This window comes from Lampris incognitus, chromosome 5 (genome assembly GCF_029633865.1).
Source record: "Lampris incognitus isolate fLamInc1 chromosome 5, fLamInc1.hap2, whole genome shotgun sequence".
NCBI lineage: Eukaryota > Metazoa > Chordata > Actinopteri > Lampriformes > Lampridae > Lampris > Lampris incognitus.
This window is the reverse complement of record NC_079215.1, coordinates 16,624,835-16,647,192: the sequence shown is the minus strand read 5'-3', so window position 1 is coordinate 16,647,192 and position 22,358 is coordinate 16,624,835. Positions and strand designations below refer to the sequence as shown.

Below are 22,358 nucleotides of genomic sequence, written 5' to 3'. Positions count from 1 at the left end.
CGACGCTTTTCATTCTAACGGCCCTGCTGCGTCGCTATTTGCTACGACGTCCAAACGCTGAATAACTTGGATGCTTCACATAGTTGCGGTCACTCGCGCTCGGCGGGTGCACTTCAACTAAGAAATACTACAGCGACACAAGCACGAGCGATTCTGTGCTCGAGTTACTGCAGCAGGCCTACTTAATAATAATAATAATAATAATAATAATAATAATGATGATGATAATAATAATAATAATAATAATAATGACGATAATAATAATAGACACGGTGTATTTTGATAGCCTTGGAATTGAGTCGAAAAATACGCAGTAGTAATACTAGTAACACATTGCGCTACCTCTCGGGTATTAACGGAGAGAGAGAGAGAGAGAGAGAGAGAGAGAGAGAGAGAGAGAGAGAGAGAGGCGGATCTTTACCCAAGCGAGGCGGCAGTTTTTTTTTTTACTCTGAACCCAACTTAACGTGACGTCACATCGGTGCTTGTTTGCAGCGGTGGTCGGTGACACATCTCCTGCTCGCCATTGTGTGAAGGAGCCGTGGCCGTAACCGTTAGCCGGTGGTGCCGGTGGTGCTGATGGTGGTGCTGATGATGGTGGAGATAAAATGAGAGCGTAAGAAACCGGCGGAAATATTTTCCATGTCCCTCTCCAGCCCCGGCGTTGTTTGGCGTCTCACTGACACAGATGCAGGCTTTGCAATCTTTGCCCGAACTACATGTGGTAAGTTGACGGAGCTATTTTCTAACGTTACACTATCCCATAAAAACTTGATATTTTTGGTTTTCTCGGGACTTTAGTAACACCCCCCACCCCCACCCCCCCCACACACACCCCTCTCCTTGCAGATAAGTTAGTTAGTGTCCGCCCATCTGCGATCTCTCGATACGAGGGTGCAAACGGCTCGTCTTGTGTCTTAAATCAAACGTCCCAACTCGCCACGGAAGAAAAGCTCGCAAGTTGTTTTTAAATGCAGACTTCGTTACGCCGTAATCGCTACGCTAGCTACGACTCGCCGAGTTATTAAGTCTAAGTGTTAGCATACGTTAGCTATCCACAGAAATTAGGGGTGTTTTCCCCCGCACACTCCAACGAGAAAGCCCGAACCGTTTTTTTTTCATGGCTTTTATGGTGGCAGGTGGCGGTGAGCAGACTATGGCGCCCCCATCCCAGCAGCAGCTCCCTGTTCTCGGAGATCTGGGGCAGCTGCTGTGACAGGTTTAGCCCGAAGGTCACTGGTTCACGTCCCGGTATGTTGTACTCTAATGCTACCCTATAAGCGAAAACTAAAGGGGGAAAAGGTGGACGACAATGTGTCAAAGTGTGATCAAAAGCAATTAGGAGGAAATGAGGAGTGGACCCAACATAGCTTGAGCTGAAAGTGTGTGTGTGTGTGTGTGTGTGTGTGTGTGCCCCGCCAAGGGAAGAAATGCGGAGCAGACCTTTAAAGAATGAGGGGGCGGAGCCTCGCAGCATTACAGCATAACGCACACTACGCGAGTTATCATGTGGTTCTCCGCACAAGTATTACTTTATAATATATACTTAAGGTGAGAGAAGACAGCCCATATGCTTGGCTCTCATGCACAGCTTCAGTTATCAGTCAGTCCATAGGAGGGTGGGAGTAGCTCACCTTTGGCTTGGCCTATATGAGTTAAAAGAAAAAAAAAACCTTTGCTGAATGCAGATGTTCAAAACTGCTACAAGGTTTTCACTGATCGTTTATCAGACTCGGGTGAATTTTGATGCCTCTGCATAACGGCGTGGCTCAAATGAGACCATAAGCAAAAAGATTTGATGTGATAATTCCAAATGCTTGTCGCCGGTTGGATTCCCTACGAAATCTGGCCAAAGGATTTATGGTATGCATACAGTATACATAGCCCGAGTAGCGAGATATACATTACCTCATGATCGCTGTATGTCTTACAAACAGCTGTCTTTCCCAATCACAACTACATGGGGCGGCATCAGGAGGTAGAACGGGTCGTCTAGTAATCGGAAGGTCACTGGTTCGATCCCTGGCTCCTGCAGAGAGCGTGTCGAAGTGTCCTTGAGCAAGACACTGAACCCCTAACTGCTCCTGATGAGCAGATTGGCGCCTTGGCTGGCAGCCTCCACCATCGGTGTATGAATGTGTGTGTGAATGGGTGAATGTGAGGCATGCATTGTAAAGCACTGTGAGTGGTCAGTAGACTAGTGAAGCGCTATATAAAAATGCAGTCCATTTACCATCTCTCCTCTTCAGATCAAATGCACCAGGTATCAGAGGGTAGAGATCTTTGCAACAAGAGGCAATGCTTAGGTGAAATTAAGTCATTGTTCCATGAAACACTACCGCTTTTGTCCAGTAGGGTGCGCAAAATCAACAAAAATCCAAAACGCCTCACAGTTTTAAAGTTCCCATGAGACAGCGAGCAGAGTGCTATTTGATTCCCCATATTTACTTGTTTCCTGTTAAAATAGGAAGCTAGGGAGGGACAATTTTGTAATTTGTGATATTGAGCTATACAAGTAAAACTGACTTGACTTGACTTGTTGCAGTTGTTGATTGGCGTTTACAGTAGCCAATAGTGCGGAATGCACTGCAGACGGAAGGGGGCCCTGTGAGATTGTGATTGATGCTGTGGCGGAAGGCGGACCGGCGAAAACTGGATACAGCAGTGTACGGTGGTGACTCTTGATGGGCGCTGGGCCCTTCTTGCGGATCTCCCCAGCTGATGCAAACCCACTGGGGAGAAAGAGGAAAAGATTGCAGGAGTTACCACAACTAAAAACACAGCAACGGCCCATTACTGCTAGCTAGCTCATAAGTCCAGTGCGCCGGTTGGTAACTGGCAGAATTTATAGTCGTGGTGGAGGGACATAAAAATTCAAGAAAATGTTTCTTCGGGCACAAAATTTGTATATGCCCCCAAGTACAGGATGAGTCATCAACATCTTGTTATCATTTTCCAGGAAATGACAGTCTAAAATATCATTAAGAATACCTACAACACTTTTTTGTTATTGTTGAGCCAGATACTGGTTTATAGGTGACGATCAGTGCCAGACATACGTGATAAAAAACTTAAACATCTATTTTGATTTCATGGGAACTTTAATGCTTGGCTTATATGCACAGTCTCAGTTATTAGTTAGGTCATATGATAACGGGCATTAAAGTCATCCTTTACCATTTGATTTAGGAAAAATGTCTGGAGGCACTCGGGTAGTGTAGCAGTCTATTCCGTTGCCTACCGGGAAAAGTGTGTGGGATGCAGGTAGTTAAAAGGGATAGATGTGAATGGAATGTGTTGTTGTGTCACACACAGCTAATATTATGCATGTTAAACCTTACAGGCCACAATGGGTTTAAACAAAGAGGGATAGTGGCTGCGTCGGAAATTGCATACTAGCATACTATTTATTATGTGCAATAGTTGCGAATGCACTTAGTAACCATACTATACATCAAGTAGTATGCTAAAAATACCCGGATGTCATACTAGAGCTGGAGAAATATTGTAGTGTGCAAAAACTGGACACTACACTGGCATGAGTGTCCTACAAAGCATTGCGATACGTCATGACAACAACCAACAATGGCGGAGGGTGATTCAAACCCAAGCGGCAGAAACGCGGAAGTTTTAATCAACATATGTTCAATTTACTTATTTAAGTAAATTTCAGAGAGCTGTGGCCGCATTCTTGGCACAAAGTCAAACACGTTTTCGGTAGGTGTCGGATTCCGCCAAGGTTGTCCCTTGTCTCCTATTCTGTTTGTGATATTCATGGACAGGATCTCAAGGCGCAGCCAAGGTGAGGAGTGTGTCCGTTTTGGGAACCTCAGAATCGCATCTCTGCTCTTCACAGAGGATGTGGTTTTGTTGGCTTTGTCAGAACGCGACCTCCGGTGCGCACTGGGGTGGTTTGCAGCTGAGTGTGAAATGGCCGGGATGAGAGTCAGCACCTCCAAGCTGAGGCCATGGTTCTTTACCGGAAAATGGTGGATTGCTCCCTCTGGGTTGTTGCCTCAAGTGAAGGAGTTCAGGTATTTCGGGGTCTTGATCACGAGTGAGGGTAGGATGGAGCGGGAAATTGACAGGCGGATTGGTGCAGCATCAGCAGTAATGCGGACGTTGTACCGGACCGTTGTGGTGAAGAAGGAGCTGAGCCGAATGGCAAAGCTCTCAATTTACCAGTCAATCTTCGTTCCAACCCTCACCTATGGTCATGAGCTTTGGGTAGTGACCAAAAGGGTGAGATCGCGGATACAAGCGGCTGAAATGAGTCTCCTCCATAGGGTGTCTGGGCTCAGCCTTAGCGATAGGGTGAGGAGCTCGGACATCCGGAGGGAGCTCGGAGTAGAGCCGCTGCTCCTTCGCATCGAAAGGAGCCAGTTGAGATGGTTCGGGCATCTGATTAGGATGCCTCCTGGGGGCCTTCCTTTGGAGGTTTACCGGGCACGGCCAACTGGGAGGCGACCCCGGGGTAGACCCGGAACTCACTGGAGGGACTACATGTCCAATCTGGCCTGTTAACGCCTTGGGATCGATCCCCCAGGAGGAGCTGGAGGGCGTTGCTGGGGAGAGGGAAGCCTGAAGTGCCCTACTTAGCTTGCTGCCACTGCGACCCGACCCCGGAAAAGCGGCTGAAGATGAGATGAGATGAGAGATACATTGAACATTAATCAGCACATTTTTATGTCAAGAAAATGATGAGGTATCGATTTGTTGAAATTACAGTAAAACTTAATTTTTTCATGTCCTGTTTTTCTATTCTTCTGCTTTTGTAAAGTAATACGTATGGTGACTACATAAAGGTGACATTACACTTTGTCACCACCTGCACGCCTCCACTAAATCGCTGGGTTTACTAAATCGGCAGAAACTTGTTCTATTTTCAAATGTTGGAAACAAAACAAGCTGAGCATTTGACTTGTGGGGCAAACTAACTCAGAGACTGAATTTATTATCATAAAACGTTTGCATTACATGAGATTTTTTTGCCATTTTTATTATGATTGTGAATATTATTATTATTATTATTATCGGCTGTTTCACAGCCATATTGAGTATTTTCATTTGAAATTTGCCAATAAATACCAATAATTATCAAAAACATGTTGAATGACAAGTTAAGTTTAAATGTACATTAAATACCATTACCTTTCACTATGCTGAGCAGAACGTAGTTAAAATAATTTTTGATATTTTACATTTTTAAAAAGATTTCTGTCACCATATTAGTAGAACTTCATATGCAGTGTGTTGTCCTCAACCTGCAAAGGGTTGAAAGGAAGTGGTGTGGCTCTACGAGGATGTAGTATAGTATATCCAAAAAGCCATTGTACTCTTTACTGAAATACTGCACTCAATTCTACAGACTACACATGTACTATATAGTACTATGTAGTAACACCGTATGCAAATTTGAACAAAGCTACTTAAGAGACAGTCAGTCACAGACACACATTAATTTATTTATTCGTCTGAAGTTCTGCTACAGACAGAAAAGCTGAGGATGATAAATAGTTCCCAACCTAACGTTTGCTTAAAGAAGATACAGCCTCACTGTTCCTGGTTAAATATGTAAGGAAAAATGAGCTGTGAAAATTATGTTTACCTTTCAACCTTGCAGCTGAGGTGACAAGTGAAGGTAGTCATGAAGTGAGTCATTTGTGCCCATATTGGGAGGGTACACCCTGAGGGGCAGAAGCAGTCCTTGGCACAGAGATCAGGCGCTCAGTGACCCCAAACACACAGCATTCCTTGTCAGTGACTAAAGTCCATTTTCACTGCATGGATGCTGTCATGTCAGGATTCCTCCTAGCTCTTCTCTTTGGTTTTGACTAAGCACTAGTCCTCCTCCCTTTTCTTTGCTTTGTTTTACAGTAAAACTTGTTCTTCCATTCTCCTCTCCTCTGTGTTTATCAGGCTAAACACCATTCCGCCCCACTTCTTCTCTGTTTCTATGGACCACTGTTCTCCCCTCTTCTCCAATTTTACCATAATACTATACCTTCTTCTCTAGAGATTTTGTTTTATACCGCTTCTCCTCACTCTTCCCTAGAAATGTCACCCCCTCCCCCCACGTCTTTTTTTCTTCGCTCCCTGAAGGTAGAAGCGTAAGTCTATAGAAATGTATCAACTGAAAGATTTTACTGTGATTGACGAAATAAAGCTCACTGTCTTTACGAAACAAGGTCCAATAAATAACCTTGATAATCTGGGCCGGCCAGCTGCAGTGCCTGGCGGCCAGGCAGCTGGAAGGGGTTTCTAACCGGAGCGAGGACCAGCAGTGACTGGTTGACACATTTAACATTTCCTCTTCATAAACCACTCTAGCGAACAGTCAGATAGACTGCAAAAATGAACATATTTGCTAATCTTCTGTTGCTGGTGCAGGACATACGGTGCTTCACGTGAGGTAATGAGGTGCTTTGTCTCTCATACTGGAGTAAGTGACTCTCAACTGTTGCCGGGCAGGAGAAATTCTCCCTGTGTCTGGACTGGATAAATCTTAGCAGCTTTGCGGTAGCAAGCAAACTGCAGAATCCAGAGGGGCTTCTGCACTGCAGGAATTAGATGCTTAAAAAAAAAACCCCCAGAATGCTTCTTGTTCTCAGTATGACTGAATGCCAGAGCCTGCTACGCAAGAGAACTCCTGCAGAGGCGACAGTCCTCCGAAGCTGCCCCATTCTCCTCATAGAATTATAGAAACACCCTGACCTCAATGTATCTGGACCGTTTACTGTAGGTATTATGATGCTCATGGTTTACTTGACGCATTAGCTTAAAAAAAAACAACACTGCAACAAAGGGTCCTAAATTCAATCCCAGCCCCTCTGTATGGTGTCGGCGTGAGTTTCCTCCCTCAGTCTGGAGTAGGGCTGTGTGTTGGCAAGAATTTGGCGGTATGATGCAGGATGTTGTGATGTATTATGACTAGGGATCCACTGATATTACTTGTTACTTTTTTTCACTACAGATACAGATTTTAAGTATGATTTTTTCAAGTAGTGGCTGATACCAAGTACTGATCCAGTCCATTACCTTTGTTGAACAGTGCAGACATAGACCATTAGATTGGGGGGAATGGGCAAAATGATTAAAATAGGATCATTTTTTTCACCATTAAGGAAATACAGGACTCCATGTGTCAACAGTGCTGTAAATCAAGCCATTTTACTTTTATTTACAACATATTACTTGAGGGTTTTGGTATCAGATTTTAGTCTTGGGAGAAATCTCCGATACGATACTATATTTTAGCCCAAAATCCGATGTGAGTATCAGTATCTGTGCATCCCTTATTATAACACTTTGCACTGATATCTTGCAACATCTTGTGTTATATACACTGTGTTTCTGTGCAGCCCTGTTACAATACTGCACCTGCCACCTAGTGGCCATAGATGTAAACAACACAATGTGGGTATAGACAATAAATGAAGACTGCATCGCCAGTAGCAGGGTGGCCAAGCCAGGACAGACAGACAGACAGACAGACAGACAGAGAGGGAGAGAGGGAGAGAGAGGTGTCCCTCCTCTGAGATCTCAAGGCATTTGTTCTCAGAACAGCTGGGGAATGTTGATCAACGGCTATGTTTTCTCTGCAAGCCCTCCTGAATATAATTTTCATCCATTTTCCTAAAAATAAATTGGTTCATCCTAGAAGCCCAGCCCCAGACACTCAGGGAGCGCAGGTAGGGACCGGACACCTCCAGACAATAGGTGGTCTAGATGCGAAAGCAGGTACAGGGCAGGGCATTGAAGTTATCGCCACCAAAAGTGCCTGTTGCCTCGGACCAGTGTGAGTGTAGCAGTGACTCACTCGTGTTCGCGGCAGGGCCTCGAGGGCTGGAAAGATGTGGTAACAGGACACCGCTTCTTTTTGTTTGCTCAAAAGAAAGGTATGTGGCCTTTGAAATCCACCCTATACATGCCACATACTCCTATCCTGTCCTCACCTACCACTAGGCAGGTAATGGACGATGACCCCACCTAAGTCTACCTGCCTTTTGTGACTGACAGTCATCTTTATAATGTTTTAGTTATAAATGTTTTAGTTCATATAGCCTAGATTGTAACAAGTAGCACATTTATGTAATTTCTTCAAGGGAACAGAAAAAAAGCATCATAAAGTTGGGCTGAAATTGAAACACTAATATTTTCTAACATCACTTATTGCTTTAAACATCTCTTTCTACTGAGAAGTGTGAAAGGTAGAATCCATTTTTACTATTTTTCACTTTTTAAAAGAGCTCCCCGTTCAGCTTCTCACAGCCAATCTCATTTTTCTGATACTCATGATGTCATCAGACACTCATTTACATACAGCCAATCAGATCAGATCATCACATTATGAAACCCCGCCCACCCTCACCGACGAACCTTGTTTGCTTGTCACTCATGTAGGCTCGTGAAAACACGAATATCAATGAGGCGTAGACCACCCCTCCCTCACTTTTGTTAAGACAACTGTGAACATTTGTGGATGAGAGCATAACATTTTCTTTTTTAGTGTAAAAAACACAATGTTGGTCATTTACACATGTAAAATGTTGTAGTTTAACATTATATTATGCCGTCAAGCTTTTTAGACATGAAAAGTTTAATCTGATTACTGCTTTTGATCCGATTTTAATGTGTTTTTGGAAAGTCTGTGTTAATATTGGTGACTGTCCATCTGGTGGCTAATTCTGACATCTTTAGTACAATGGCCCATTCTAGGAGTCCTCACATCTCCTCCTCTCCTTTTCGTTCACTTTCACCTCCTCTCCTCAGCACCTCTTTTCCTCTCTATTCCTTTCCTCACAACTCGTCATCTCCTCACCTCATCTCCTCACATCTTCCCTCCTCATCTCTCCCTCTGTCTTCCGACTGCTCTGCCTTCTGTCTGTCTGTCTCTTCTCTTTTCTCTCCCTCGCTGTCCGTCTCACCCTGGTCTGACTCAGGGGTTCAGGGGGAGCAGATGGTTGTCACGTGAGTGAAGAGTAGGACTGAGGGTGCAGGGATTTTTTTGTGTATTTATGTGAGGGGTGGGGGGTGGGGTGGGGGGTGGTCATTGTCATGAATTTTGTCTGAGAAGGGGGTCGTTGCATTTGCCTAGGCGGGTGACTCCACCCCTGTCAGGACTTATCAGCTGCACGCTGCCAGAAAGCTCGTCAGCGCTATATCGCCTGCCTGTGACATGAAGGTTCCAGGTTTAACTTCCTGCCGCCACGTGTCCAGCTGAAGGGTCCTTGAGCAAGGCATAGAACCCATGTGCGCTTACTCACACACTTGAAGTCAGTCTGCACTGCTTCCCACCCCCGAATGTGTGCGCGTACACACACACACACACACACACACACACACACACACACACACACACACACACACACACACACACACACACAGTCCTGGTTAGCCATGTTTGCTATGGTAATGAGCCAGTGCAAATGTGTGAGAGTCTGTGTGTGTGTGCATGGCACACACAAACGCACACACGTGCCGGTTTCTTCACTTCTTTGCTCTCGTTTGTGATCTGTTTTCAAAAGAGAGAGGTTTTCAATGCAACAGCGAATGTGCAAATGTCTAGTTTCTCTCCCCCTCCCCCCCCCTCTCCTTTTCTAGTTTGTGTATCGGGTACCGGTAATCGTACACTGGGCTGAAGCAATACGCACTGTTGGAGGGGTGAAGGTGAACGCCGGGTGACAGTAAAGGAATAGCTCCAGTATTATGAAGTCTATCTCTATCTTGTGTTCATCGGTCATGTAGAAGACAGGTAGGTCTCATTTCCACATTCGTCCATCCTTTTCTTCATACTGGACACAAAGTTTGAGCCTGTCATCCACAGATCAATTGAGATAATGGCAAACAAATCCATAATCCTTGTTCAGTGTAAAAAAAAAACACTCCATGGTTCAGCCAATGCTGACATGATGCAACAACAGTTGCATCAGCTCTGATGCAACTGTCGTAGTGAATTCAAGTGGTCATTTCAAACATTTGTAGTCATTTTTATCGCTAAATCCTCACTTAGTGTTTGCTTTGCTGTGCCACAGTGGAGTAACTCGGGACTGCTGGTAGTCGCTGGTAGGCTGTTTTGCAGGAAGCAACAAGGTAGGAGATGATCGTAACCGACCGTGAAAACGAAATTTTGGAGCAATCGCTCAAATTCACCGTGATAGACTTGCTGCAGCATCATGTCAGCTTGGGCTGAACCTGGGATTGTTTTTTGGTGCTGGATGAGGGAAGTGGATTTGTCCTCAGTAGTTCCGTTAAAACTGTAACTGGCAAGCTCGAGCTGTGTCCAGTATGAAGGAAAGGACGGATGACTGTTGAAATGAAGCCTACCTGTGCACTACATGAGTGGTGAATATGAAAGAGGACTAGACTTTAAAAAATTCTAATTATTCCTTTAAATTGCCCTATCTATCTCTCTCTGTATGGTTTCGTAATACTAGCTATCGGATACGATCTGAAAGCTTGGCCTTTTCTCTCCACCATCACTTTTATAACTGCCAGGGAAAACCTGTTGGAGATAGATGGATGTGAATCGTTGATTAGTTGTGAATTTCGCCCAGATAAAAACATGAACTCTTCTGCTGTGGTGGCGGAAACAGGACCCTCGGGTGCAAAAAGGACTACACTTCAGATGTGCTTTTGCACCCTCTGCTACAGTTGCACTGAATTAACTTTACCTGTGAGCCACTCATCATAATTCATGAAGGCAACTGACTGTCCCATGTTGTTGCTTATGTTAATGTAATGGGGTTTGTTATGCAGTTGTCTGTCTGTCTTTTTGTCCATCTGTCTATCCAGCTATCTCTGTTATAGATAGATGGACAAAATAATAACAACAAATTTTGCAATATTTTAATAAAGTCACTGACAAATATGGAAAGGTGCACATTGATGAAATGTGAGACCCATGTAGGACCCAGTAGAGAAAGAGAGAGAGAGAGAGAGAGAGAGAGAGAGAGAGAGAGAGAGAGAGAGAGAGAGAGAGAGAGAGAGAGAGAGAGAGAGAGAGAGAGAGAGAGAGAGAGAGAGAGAGAGAGCGATGTGGTTGAGACAGGGAAAGAGAGGGTGGAGCCTATGGTCAGTAGTGGTAAGGGAGGTTTATGGGTTTCCTGTTATGGGTGACATGTTTTTGTTGAGAGGATTCCCACACTGTCAGCTGTCACACGGGAGCATGTCAGCAGACAGTTAACATACACCATACACACTCACAGACACGCACAGATATATATACACACACACACATACACACAGTGGTTATAGAAAGTATTCAGACCCCTTCACTTTTTGCACACTTTTTGTGTTGTAGATTTTTGCCCACCAGTTGACACCCAATAACCCGTAATGAAAAAGTGGAAACATGTTTTTTAGAAATTTTTTTGCAGTTATTAAAAATCAAAAACTGAAATCTCTCATTTATTTAAGTATTCAGACCCTTTGCTATGGCGCTTCAAATTGTGGTCAGGTGCATCCTGTTTGCTTTAATTATCCTTGAAGTGTGTCTAGAAATTGATTGGAGTCCACCTGTGGCAAAATGAATTTATTGATATCATCATCATCGGCAGACGCTCGGGGTCGAGTATGACCGTCCTCCCTCTGGGTCCTTCTGGGTCCTCCGGTGGGCATAGAGGCGATCTTGGAGCCGCATAATGGTAGACCGCCTGTGCTTGACAGCTTTTTACGTGGCGTGGCTGAGGGGCCAGCAGCCACCACACGGTCCTTGGCAGGGGGTGGCCAGAGTCCAATGGCATGGAGAACCAAGACGATTGGGGACCACCTTCTGTTGCAGCCTTCATCCGCCTTCACTACCATTGTGACCTGGAGACATCTTCCACCATTTCCGCCATTTAGATCTTTGTTGGATTGCGCTTCGTCTGGAACCTCCCCCTTGACCGCCTTGGGTGACCCTAGCAGGAGCCAAGCTCCAGACGGCATAGCTCTTGGGATCATTGGTACATGCAATCTTCACCACCTTGCTGTGGTGGCGATCCAGGAGAAGTAGTGTTCCTGCCATGAAGTCCAAAGAACGCTCTGTAAACCTCTGCAATAAAAATGTGGCGATCCATAGATAGGGCAAGGGTATAAAACTATTTCTAAAGCTTTGACTGCTCTCAGGAGCATAGTGGCCTCAATAAATATGAAATGGAGGAATTTTGGAACCACCAGAGCTCTCCCTAGAGTTGGCTGTCCAGCCAAACTGAATAACCGGGCAAGAAGGGCCTTGGTCAGGGAGGTGACCAAGAACCCAATTGTCCCTCTAACAGAGCTTTGGAAGTCCTCTGCAGAGATGGTCATCAGTTCATCCTCCTACCCTCTGGCAGGAGGTACTGGAGCATCCGTGCTGCCTCCCCCAGACTATGCAACAGTTTCATTCCTCAGGCTGTGAGGTTCCTCAACAGCCCGAACACTTAGACCCTACATAAAATGACTTTTTGACCTTCCTAAGGCCGGTATACACTGTGTGAAGTTGGGCCATCTAAACGTGGCGATATCTTTGGTCGTGGCTCCAAAACGATGGACCTACGTTGCACTGGGAGACAGGTTCAAAGACAGCCGTTATTACGGTCTTGCGACCGAAGATAACCTGCGACAATAGTCTGACAGTGGGTCCGCGGTGGTGTAGCGGTCTAAGCATCGGCTTTGTGTCGATGCGGTTGCCCACTGGGGACCGGGGTTCGCGCTTCGGTCTCGTCAGATCCGACTATGGCCGGACTCGATGAAGCAGTAATAATGGGCAACGCTGTCTTCGGGAGGGGGGCGGAGTCGGCTTGTGTTCGTCACATGAATGCGTCTCTGGGTGGGGGGGGGGAAGCAGTGGTTCGGCCTGGAGGCGACTCCTTCGAGACTGCCGGCCGGAGAGGTGCAGTTGGCGAACGCATGCAGTACGAGGGTGGGTGTTTCAGCGAAAATAGGGATCGATTGGCCACTGAAAAAGGGAAAATAATAATTTTTAAAAAGTCTGACTGTCAGAAATTTAGGATGACCATCTCACAACGTGACTGCTGCCACGACCTACGTCTACTGACCAACCAGTAGAAATACAGCACGAAATGACGCGCTGATCAACGTGACGCAGGATCCTTGCTGGCGCTAAACACAAACAAGCACACTGTTAGCATCTGTGACCCAAATGCGATGGATTTAACAAAACCACATCCTCCTCCTCCTCCTCTTCTGTGGATTTTTTCCAAACACATGAATGCGACGACTATTGAAAGGACTTGATTCCTGATTGGTGTCATGTTGCTCTACCAGCGGCGTAGATTGATTACGCGCGCTAATGCGGCACGCATGCTGATGGCGTTTTTATGGACTTGCGTCGTAGCCTGCGATTCAGTAGGTGTTATCATCGTACAGTCTACATACATCAGGCTTGATGTCATACCCAAGTTTATTACATCCATGTCCCATTGTGGCTTGCAATAAACTTATAGGATTGCTAAAATCTCAGTCTGTAGGAGGCTTTACTCACTGTCCGTGTCAGGTGTGCTTGTGATGTTTAGGCCTGTGAAGTATTTTTTGTTTTTAATGCACTTTTTGTTTTTAATATTTATTGCATGTTATTTGTTTTTAATGTGGCACTGCGGTCCATTTGGTATGTATGCAACATGCATATAAGGATATGACAAATAAAAGCAGTCTACGTCAGAAGCCACTCTTGAGTGAAAGGCACATGACAGCCTGCTTGGAGCTTGCCAAACAGCATTTAAAGGACTCTGAGCACATAAGGAAACAGATTCTCTGGTCTGATGAGACAAAAATTGAACTCTTTGGGCAGAACTCCAAGCACAATGTCTGGCGAACACAGGCACTGCTCATCACCTGGCGAATATCATCCCTACGGTGAAGCATGGTGGTGGTCATGTTATGGGGGTGCTTCTCAGCGGTAGAGGCAGGGAGACTGGTCAAAATTGAGGGATGGATGAATGCAGCCAAAAGAGGGATCCTTTAAGAAAACCTGCTCCAGAGTGCACAAGACCTCAGACTGTGGCGACGGTTCACCTTTCAGCATGACAATGACCCGAAGTATACAGCCAAGATCACACTGGAGTGGCTTCGAGATAAGTCTCTGACTGTCCTTGAGTGCCCCAGACAAAGCCCAGACTTAAACCCCACAGAACATCTCGGGAGTCAGGAATCAGGAACACTGATTCCTGCGTACATGAAGTGGAATGAAATGCCGTTGCCCACAGCAGTGCCACATACAGACAAAAACACATTGAAGAACTACAAGAACACACGTGTTCAAACTAACACATATATCCAAACCAAAAAAAATCACTGTCCAAGGGAACAAACGCCAGCCAGGATGACTGTGGGAATTGCCAGTCTGCATGGGCTAGCAGTTAGCCTAGCTCATCTGCGAAGAGAACTGAAAATGGCAGTTCACATACACTTCCTATCCAATCTGATGACACTTGAGAGGATCTGGCAGGAAGAATGGGATAAACTACCCAAATCCAGGTGTGCAAAGCTTCTAGGCATTTACCCAAGAAGACTCTAAGCTGTAAGTGCTGCCAAAGGGGTTTCTACAAAGCGCTGAATTAAGGGCCTCAGTACTTATTTATAAATGAGGGATTTCAGTTATTTATTTTCAACAAATTTGCAAAAATTTCTAAAGACATGTTTTCACTATATATATACATACATACACACACACACACACACACACACACACACACACAGATATAGATATATATAGATATATATTGTTTTACATAGTTTGTACAATCAACCATAATATTAACCAATATGGCATTTTTAGATCCTCTTAATCATATTGCTTGCATAAGAGATTTACAGTCCAAATAAAAATGCATGATTTAAGGTCTTTTCCTTACCAGTCAATGGTGTGTTGGCAAATCACAGCTACTGTCTCAATTCACAAAAATTATTTGGATACTATTTTGATGATGTATGGACAAATTACTTTAAATTAATAATACTTTAACAGATTTTGTAATAATCTGCCTCAGATCTCCAAATTCCTCACATTCCTGTGCTAATATCTGAAATCTGTTATGTCTCCAATCTGTGATTCCAACCGTGTTTTCTAGATTGTGGAACTCTCTCTCACACACACACACACACACACACACACACACACACACACACACACACACACACACACACACACACACACTGAGTGTCCTTAAAAGAGCGACACATGGTTGTGTGAACATAGATTCCACCTTCTCTTGAGTTTTAAAAGTTTTAAAGAAGTTTTGAAGAAGTTTTAAAGAACTTGATTTTGATTGGTTGTTCACATACCAACCCCCACCAACACCCCGGCCCAGCCGCACACCACCACCCACTGATGGAATATTACTAAAGGAAACACTACATTACATCTCTTCCTGACCTTTGACCTTTCTTTGCTCTTCAGATTTATGTTGAGTAACGGGGTGAAGCGGAAACTGGATGAGGACGGGGATGTAACGGAGGAGTTGGGCGGCGGGTTCCGGGCATCGCTGGCACTGCAGCGGCAGATGGTGCTCAACATGTCACTGGTGAAGCTGTGCGGGCCGCAGACTGGGGCCGGCCTCAACCTGCAGCGTCAGGTCCTCATCAACAACGTCATCCGTCACATCCACGAGGACCTTAAACAGGAAGGAGGCATCCGTGCCCTCTTCCTCACCATGCCGCCCGGTGAGATTGCTGCCCATGCCCGCCAACTCGCAACTCCCCCTCCACCTCTTCCTCTGCCCTCCCTGGGTGTCCGCTCATCAGCACCTGACTCATGCCTTACCCCTGCTTCTGTTTTGGAAGAGGACCCACCATTGTTCCTCACTTTGACGCCCTCCTCCTCTCCCCTCCCAGTGCATCACTCCCTCCAGCCGACTCCTCCTTCCCCATCACACAAAGACAGCTTCTCCTCGGCGCTGGAGGACATCGAGGAGCTGGGTCCTCTATCATCCCCTCCTCACACTGCACGGGCACTGTTTGAAGACCCCATCTTAAAGGAGGAACCACAGAGCGACAGGGAGGAGGAGATCAGGGTAGATAAGCCTCGGCCTCCCCCTTTCTCCATCTCGCCTCCTCCTCTTCCTCCCACTTACATCTCCTCCCAGGGAGGCTTCCTGACTGATTTTGCTCTGGATGACATCCTCTTCACAGACATCGATACCTCCATGTACGACTTTGGTCCCTGTCCGCCCTCTGCCACCGCCGCTGTCAGCTCATCGGCAGCCAAGATGGCACCCATGGTGATGTCAGAGGAGCTGGTGAGGAGCATCTCAGTCGGTAGCTCTCAGAACCAGCCGTTTAAAATGGACCTGGCCGAGCTGGACCATATCATGGAGGTGTTAGTGGGCTCGTGAGCGATGCGCTGAACCCCCATCTCTTACTTTACAGCTGTCTGACCCTGAGGAGTTAAGCTGTGTGTTCACCTTTTTGAAAAACATTGTAAGTACACAGTGATACTGGCAAGGTACTTTGATAAATATCATGTAATTTTGTCTTTACGATGGTGTTACAGTGCAATATGATTACAAAGTTTACCAACAATTATCAGTACTGGCATTTTGAAGTGGATTATAAATTAGTAAGCTTGTTTTTTTTTAGCAGAGTGGAAGCATAGTAATACTGTGTACTTCAAGTACTTTTCTATTGGTTTATCCACAAACTCAGACTGGTAAGGCTGGTGAAAAGCACAGCACCAGCAGATTTCTACAGCAGTCCGGAAATTGTAAGAAATGTAAAGCATCACCTGAGATGTTCGTTACTGTCCATCCACACAGTTCCCAGATGAGATAAAATATTGTAATTTCTTTTTCTTTTTGTAAAAACTGACAGTTGAGTGCCTTGGTCTACGTTTCAAACAGCTCTCCTAGCTATCACTCCATCACCAATATAGCAATATTAGATTATCCATTCTGGATGAAAATCATCGCCCGTTAGTTTTGAAGCTGAAATCTTGAGGATTCAGTGTATAACAGGAAAGTGTCAATTTTTCTGTCAGTCAAGTTCATAAGGTAATGACTGTTCTTTAAAAAAATATAACATTCATTCAATTTTGTGGTACTGATTACTTTGATTTTGATTTGACCATTTAAGGTGATTTTTTCCCCCCCAATTTCAGCGGGTCTCATTCTGGAAAGGGCGCTCGCTTTTCATTCTCTTAATTGGGAGGTCAGGGAAACACACCAGGTTAAAGATCATTTTAGCTGATTAGAAATCGAACCCATCGTCGTTTATATCAATATGATGCTGGGGAGTCACTTCATAATGTTGCACATTTGTGTGGGTCTTCACTGACACGAGTGCTGAATGCCACTATGGTCGGTAGAGTTTATCACTGTTGTCAGGTGACAGTTGCAGATCTGGAAAAGTGTAATTTTATTTTGGCAAAGGATAGAAAGCTGCATATTTTTTAAGACGAAACTCTACAGTGGAGTTTTAAGAGGTTTCAGGGCTTGAGGGTTGTGAACTTCTCCGAGCAGATATCTGATGATGGAAAGCTGGCATCCCCGCACGAGTGTAGGTTTGGTTGGGAAGATGATGGGGACATAATTTTCACACATAGTCATACGCGCACAAATGTTTTCCCTGCACACACACAAAAGATTGTACATCAACTTTTTTGTAAACCTATAACTTCTACACTGTATGGCCAAATGTATGTGGACACCGCTTGTAATGAGTGGATTTGGCTATTTCAGCTACATCCATTGCTGGTAGACACTTAAAATCAAGCATACAGCCATGCAATCTTAGACAAACGCTGGCAGTAGAATGGGTCATATTGAAGAGCTCAGTGACTTTCACTGTGGCGCTTTCATAGGATGCCATTTTTCCAGAAAGTCAGTTGGTCAAATTTCTGACCCACTCAACTGTAAGTCTGCTATTGTAAACTAGAAACTTCATCTAGGAGCAACAACAGCCCAGCCCTGAAGCGGTAGGCCACACAAGACCACAGAACAAGACCGCCAAGTGCTGAAGCATAGCGGGTAAAAATCCTCTGTCCTCGGTTGCAACGCTCACTAACTACCGAGTTCCAAACTGCCTCTGGAAGCAACGTCAGCACAAGAACTGTTCATCAGGAGCTTCGTGAAATGGGTTTCCATGGCCGAGCAGCCGTACACATGCCTAAGATCACTATGCACAATGCCAAGTGTCGGCTGGAGTGGTGTAAAGCACACCGCCATTGGACTCTGGAGTAGTGGCAACGCATCTCTGGAGTGATGAAACACGCTTAACTATCTGGTAGTCTGATGGATCAGTCTGGGTTTGGCAGATGCCAGGCAAACAATACCTGCCCGAATGCAGTGCCAACTGTAAAGTTTGGTGGAGGAGGAATAATGGTCTGGGGGTGTTTTTCATGGTTTGAGCTAGGCCCCTTAGTACTAGTAAAGGGAAACCTTCATGCTGCAGCATTCTAGAGAATTGTGTACTTCCAACATTGTGGTAACAGTTTGGGGAAGGCCCTCCTGTTTCGGCATGACAATGTCCCCGTGCACAAAGCAAGGTCTATAAAGACATGGGCCTCATTCATCAATCGTTCGTATGTTCAAATTTGTTCTCACACACCCATGGAATTTTTTTTTTAGCTCTCAAGATGGTCTTGACAGTTAGAAGCAAAGCCTGATGGTTATTTGTAATTCCTTCCCCCTTACATCTGTTGTCTACCTCTTGCAACAAGCAATCATCTAGGCTTGCCAAGATATCAGTGTTAGCCAGTCGGTGTCTAAATTTAGGGGTTACCAAGGTTCTACACTGGTTTCTGAGACAAACATCGGGGCTAAAAAAAAATTCCATGGGTGTGTAAGAACGAATTTGTATGTGCGAACAATTGATGAATGAGGCCCCATGGTTTGCAGAGTTTGGTGTGGAAGAACATGACTGGCCTGCACAGAGCCGACTTCAACCCCATCCAACACCTGTGGGATGAACTGGAACGCCAGCTGTGAGCCAGACTGTCTCTCCCAACATCAGTGTCTGACCTCACTAAGGCTCTTGTGGCTGAATGGGAGCGAAACTGCAGCCATGTTCCAGAATCTAGTGGAAAGCCTTCCCAGAAGAATGGAGGCTGTTATAGCAGCAAAAGGGGGACCAACTCCATATTAGTGCCCGTGGTTTTGGGATGAGATGTTCAACAAGCTCATACAGGTGGGATATCCAGGTGTCCACATACTTTGGGCCATGTAATGTAACGCCACAATTTTAAATAGAGATGAGTTTTCACCACAATGCAGATTCTTTTCTATCTTTCATTGTTAGATAATATACTCTATTTACAGTATATTTCCTTTGTGTCTTTAGGAAACAAGTTAGCTGATTCAACTTGTCTTTCCCCAAGCAACACAAAATGTCCCCACAGTCCCCTAGCTAACTACACACCTATGCATTCAAGGGAAAAACAAACTACAAAATTTGCGAGAATGTAGTTTTTACCTGACAGTGACACAGTTGGGAGTGATTTTAGTGTAAAATACACACTAAAATCGAAAGACACTAAAGGCTCTGAATGATCTTTTTCTGGCAGAAATGTGTATTTCTGCTCTGGTGTACAAAAACATGTATTTTAAGTCAAGTAATATTTTTATTTGTACATAACTTATGTTGTCTTAAGGGCCGTTCGACCAAAACTGACCCTTGAGTCTAAGTTGTTGTTGAGTTAATGCAGGGCGCTAAAGGATGCATTTTCTCTGTAGAAAAAACTAAAACACAAACCTCAGAAGAAGAAAAAAAACTTACCATGGAATGTTGGGACATTTTTTGATAAACATCAGACTTCTGAAAGTCTGAAAGTCGATTTTGTTAGAATTCTTAATGAGATGTATGTCATTACAGGACTGATAGGATGTAATACTGTGTAATATATTTTAACTTTTCATCGACACAAATGACCTTAGTTCAATCCATGCCATAGCCCTAATTTGTATAACTGCGTTTGTGTGTGCATGTGTGTGTGTGAGAGAGAATGAAATCAAGTAAGCCATACTGTTCAAAACACGGTTCTCTTAGAATTATCTGACTCTTGTTCAGTCTAGCTCAATGTTCTAATAACTATCTATTTGTATTCTTTTATCTATTTTATTTATTTCTAATTATAGTCCAGTAATACACAGCTCTTAGAGACTGTAGGCTGTGAGTGAATCGCACCCCGGGTCAACAGGGCACTCCTTAACCATCACCTGTGGCGTATCACTTAAGTCCTCATTTTATGTGACGTCTTTTTCAGGGAAAACCTCGTAAGCTTTTCCGGCTTGAGACCATCTTTTTTTTTTCAGGTGGGGGATTGATTCAACAGAGAACAGGGAGTCAGTTATTTCTAATAAAACCAAACGTTCACAGCTCTGTCACATGAGCAGCCCTGTGGCGTAGCTGCGGCGCTTTTGGGTTCGTCACATTTTTGCGTCAGACGTGTAGCGGGATGGCAGGTTGAGGTCGGGGGGGGGGGGCGGTCACATGCGTTTTTATTTTCTTGGGAGTTGCATGTCCAGACTGAACCTGAATCTGTGCCTTGTCCTATGCAAAAACATTACATTTTCCTGAAAATTTTACGAGAATGTTAAATGGCTCATGGTTGATGAGATTTACACTTTTGCAAATTTATTTTCTACAATAAACTGAAATGAGGACCCACTTTGTCTCTTCTCTTCTCAAGTCTTTCTGGGACGCAATCGTTCGATCAGCTTTAACGGCAAGAACACGTGAATTGATTTGAGTCCAAGAGAGTACAGACAGTTGTCTTGTGACGGTTGGAGTGAATAACCAAATTCGTCAAAACCTGGGACAATTGTTTGCCTTTGGAGATGTTCAGTGAGGTATTTTTATAGATAAAAAACCTCTTCATCGTCTTTTAGATGGCTTGCAGGAAGCCTCGGATAGGACTGGTACTTGAAACACAATGCCGTGCACATCTTCCAGTAGGATTTCATACGAGAAGTATAAGGCGACCACACCCCTTTTCTCTTTAATTATTTTAATTTGTTGTGTACACTAAAAGTAAAATTTACACACTTAAAGTCTCAAAAGAACCCGGGCATGCACGTCAACATTTTGACAGGCTCTTCAAGTGATTCAGCTTTTTTTCCATAGGAATTTTCCCATACATTTTACAATCCATAGTTGACACAGTCTGAAGCCACAGTGAACTATGATTACATCCATTTCATCTTTACAATGTGCAAAATCCTCCTGGGAGAAAGGGCCGACAGTGGTACAACCAAATGAAGTAAAAATAATAATATTAATAACAAAGCAAATGTGAGCGAATGAGGGTCGTGACAAGGAAAAGTACTTCATAATAAAAACAGTGTGGAACTTGAACGCACAGAAACTGGTCCCTTAAATCCTCTGAGTTGACCTTCACTGCTCAGCCTCTGTCAGAGATTCAGTGGTCTTAACGAATGCACCCCCCCCCCCACACACACACACACAAACACACACACGCATCCAGAAGAACAGCGAGAAACACAAACAAGGCAGGAAACAAACTTTTCTGGTAGCTACGGCGACTGGTACATTCAAAATTTCACCAGCCACTTTCATCGGGTGTCAACAATAGAGGACACCTCCAAACCAACAGCATATTACCTGTCTGCCTAAGAGGCTCCTGGGACAGGCCAACTCGACAGACACAGGCAGCGGCCACCAATTCAGTAGACCTGCGAACCAGAGTGAGCCCCGGGTCGTTCACGTCGGTCTCTCGCGATAGCGAACGCAGCCTCGCTCTGATGGGAGAGTCATTACAAAAAAAAATAAAATAAAATAAAATAAATAGAAATTTTTAAAAACAGGCTGTCAAGAAGTAAACAGCCAAATCCCGGCTTTGGAGATTGGTCCAAGAGAGCTACGTAGTTGACACTGTGCGGTGTGACACAGTGGAACTAAAAACAACAAAGCCGGTGGTGGTGAATGTTAGGAGACAGTTGTGTCGAGGAAGCACAACTAAAGCAAGACTGCTAGAATGAGCCATGTGACCCAGACTCATCATGTGACCGCGTATCAGCTGCTGTCATGGACATCACTCTGGATCTGTCAGATATATATAATATGAAGCGATTGTATGAACACTATGGACTGGGACTAGAGACTGATTTTGACTTTGTCTCTGCTGCCCAGTTGTTGTCTACAATTCTGCTGTGTCGTGTCTTAACTATGTAACCTCCTGAATCATCCTCCACCAGCTGGCTGGTGCCATGTCCCCACCCTGAACACAGAATGACGTTGTCGTTCGGTGGCTGATAGGGAGAACGGACGGACCCAAAACACCACGACCAACAAGCAAGGGACAACAGAAGACAACTGGAGCCTTGACATATACAAATCAAGTATATGATAAAATGTAAAATCTACATAAACAAAACCTAAACAGGGGAATAACATTCAGTTAGATTTTGCAGGCAGTGTGGTTTCAA

The 22,358-nt window shown here is 44.6% G+C and overlaps 1 protein-coding gene across 1 annotated transcript; it reads left to right on the top strand.

Moving 5' to 3' along the window:
* Positions 1-546: 546 nt before the first annotated feature.
* On the top strand, positions 547-16,787 carry LOC130113402 (SERTA domain-containing protein 2-like). Its single transcript, XM_056280996.1, has 2 exons — positions 547-724; positions 15,380-16,787. Exon 2 carries the CDS (start codon positions 15,384-15,386, stop codon positions 16,311-16,313), a length of 930 nt encoding a protein of 309 aa, XP_056136971.1. The 5' UTR covers positions 547-724; positions 15,380-15,383; the 3' UTR covers positions 16,314-16,787.
* The last annotated feature ends 5,571 nt before the right edge of the window (positions 16,788-22,358 follow it).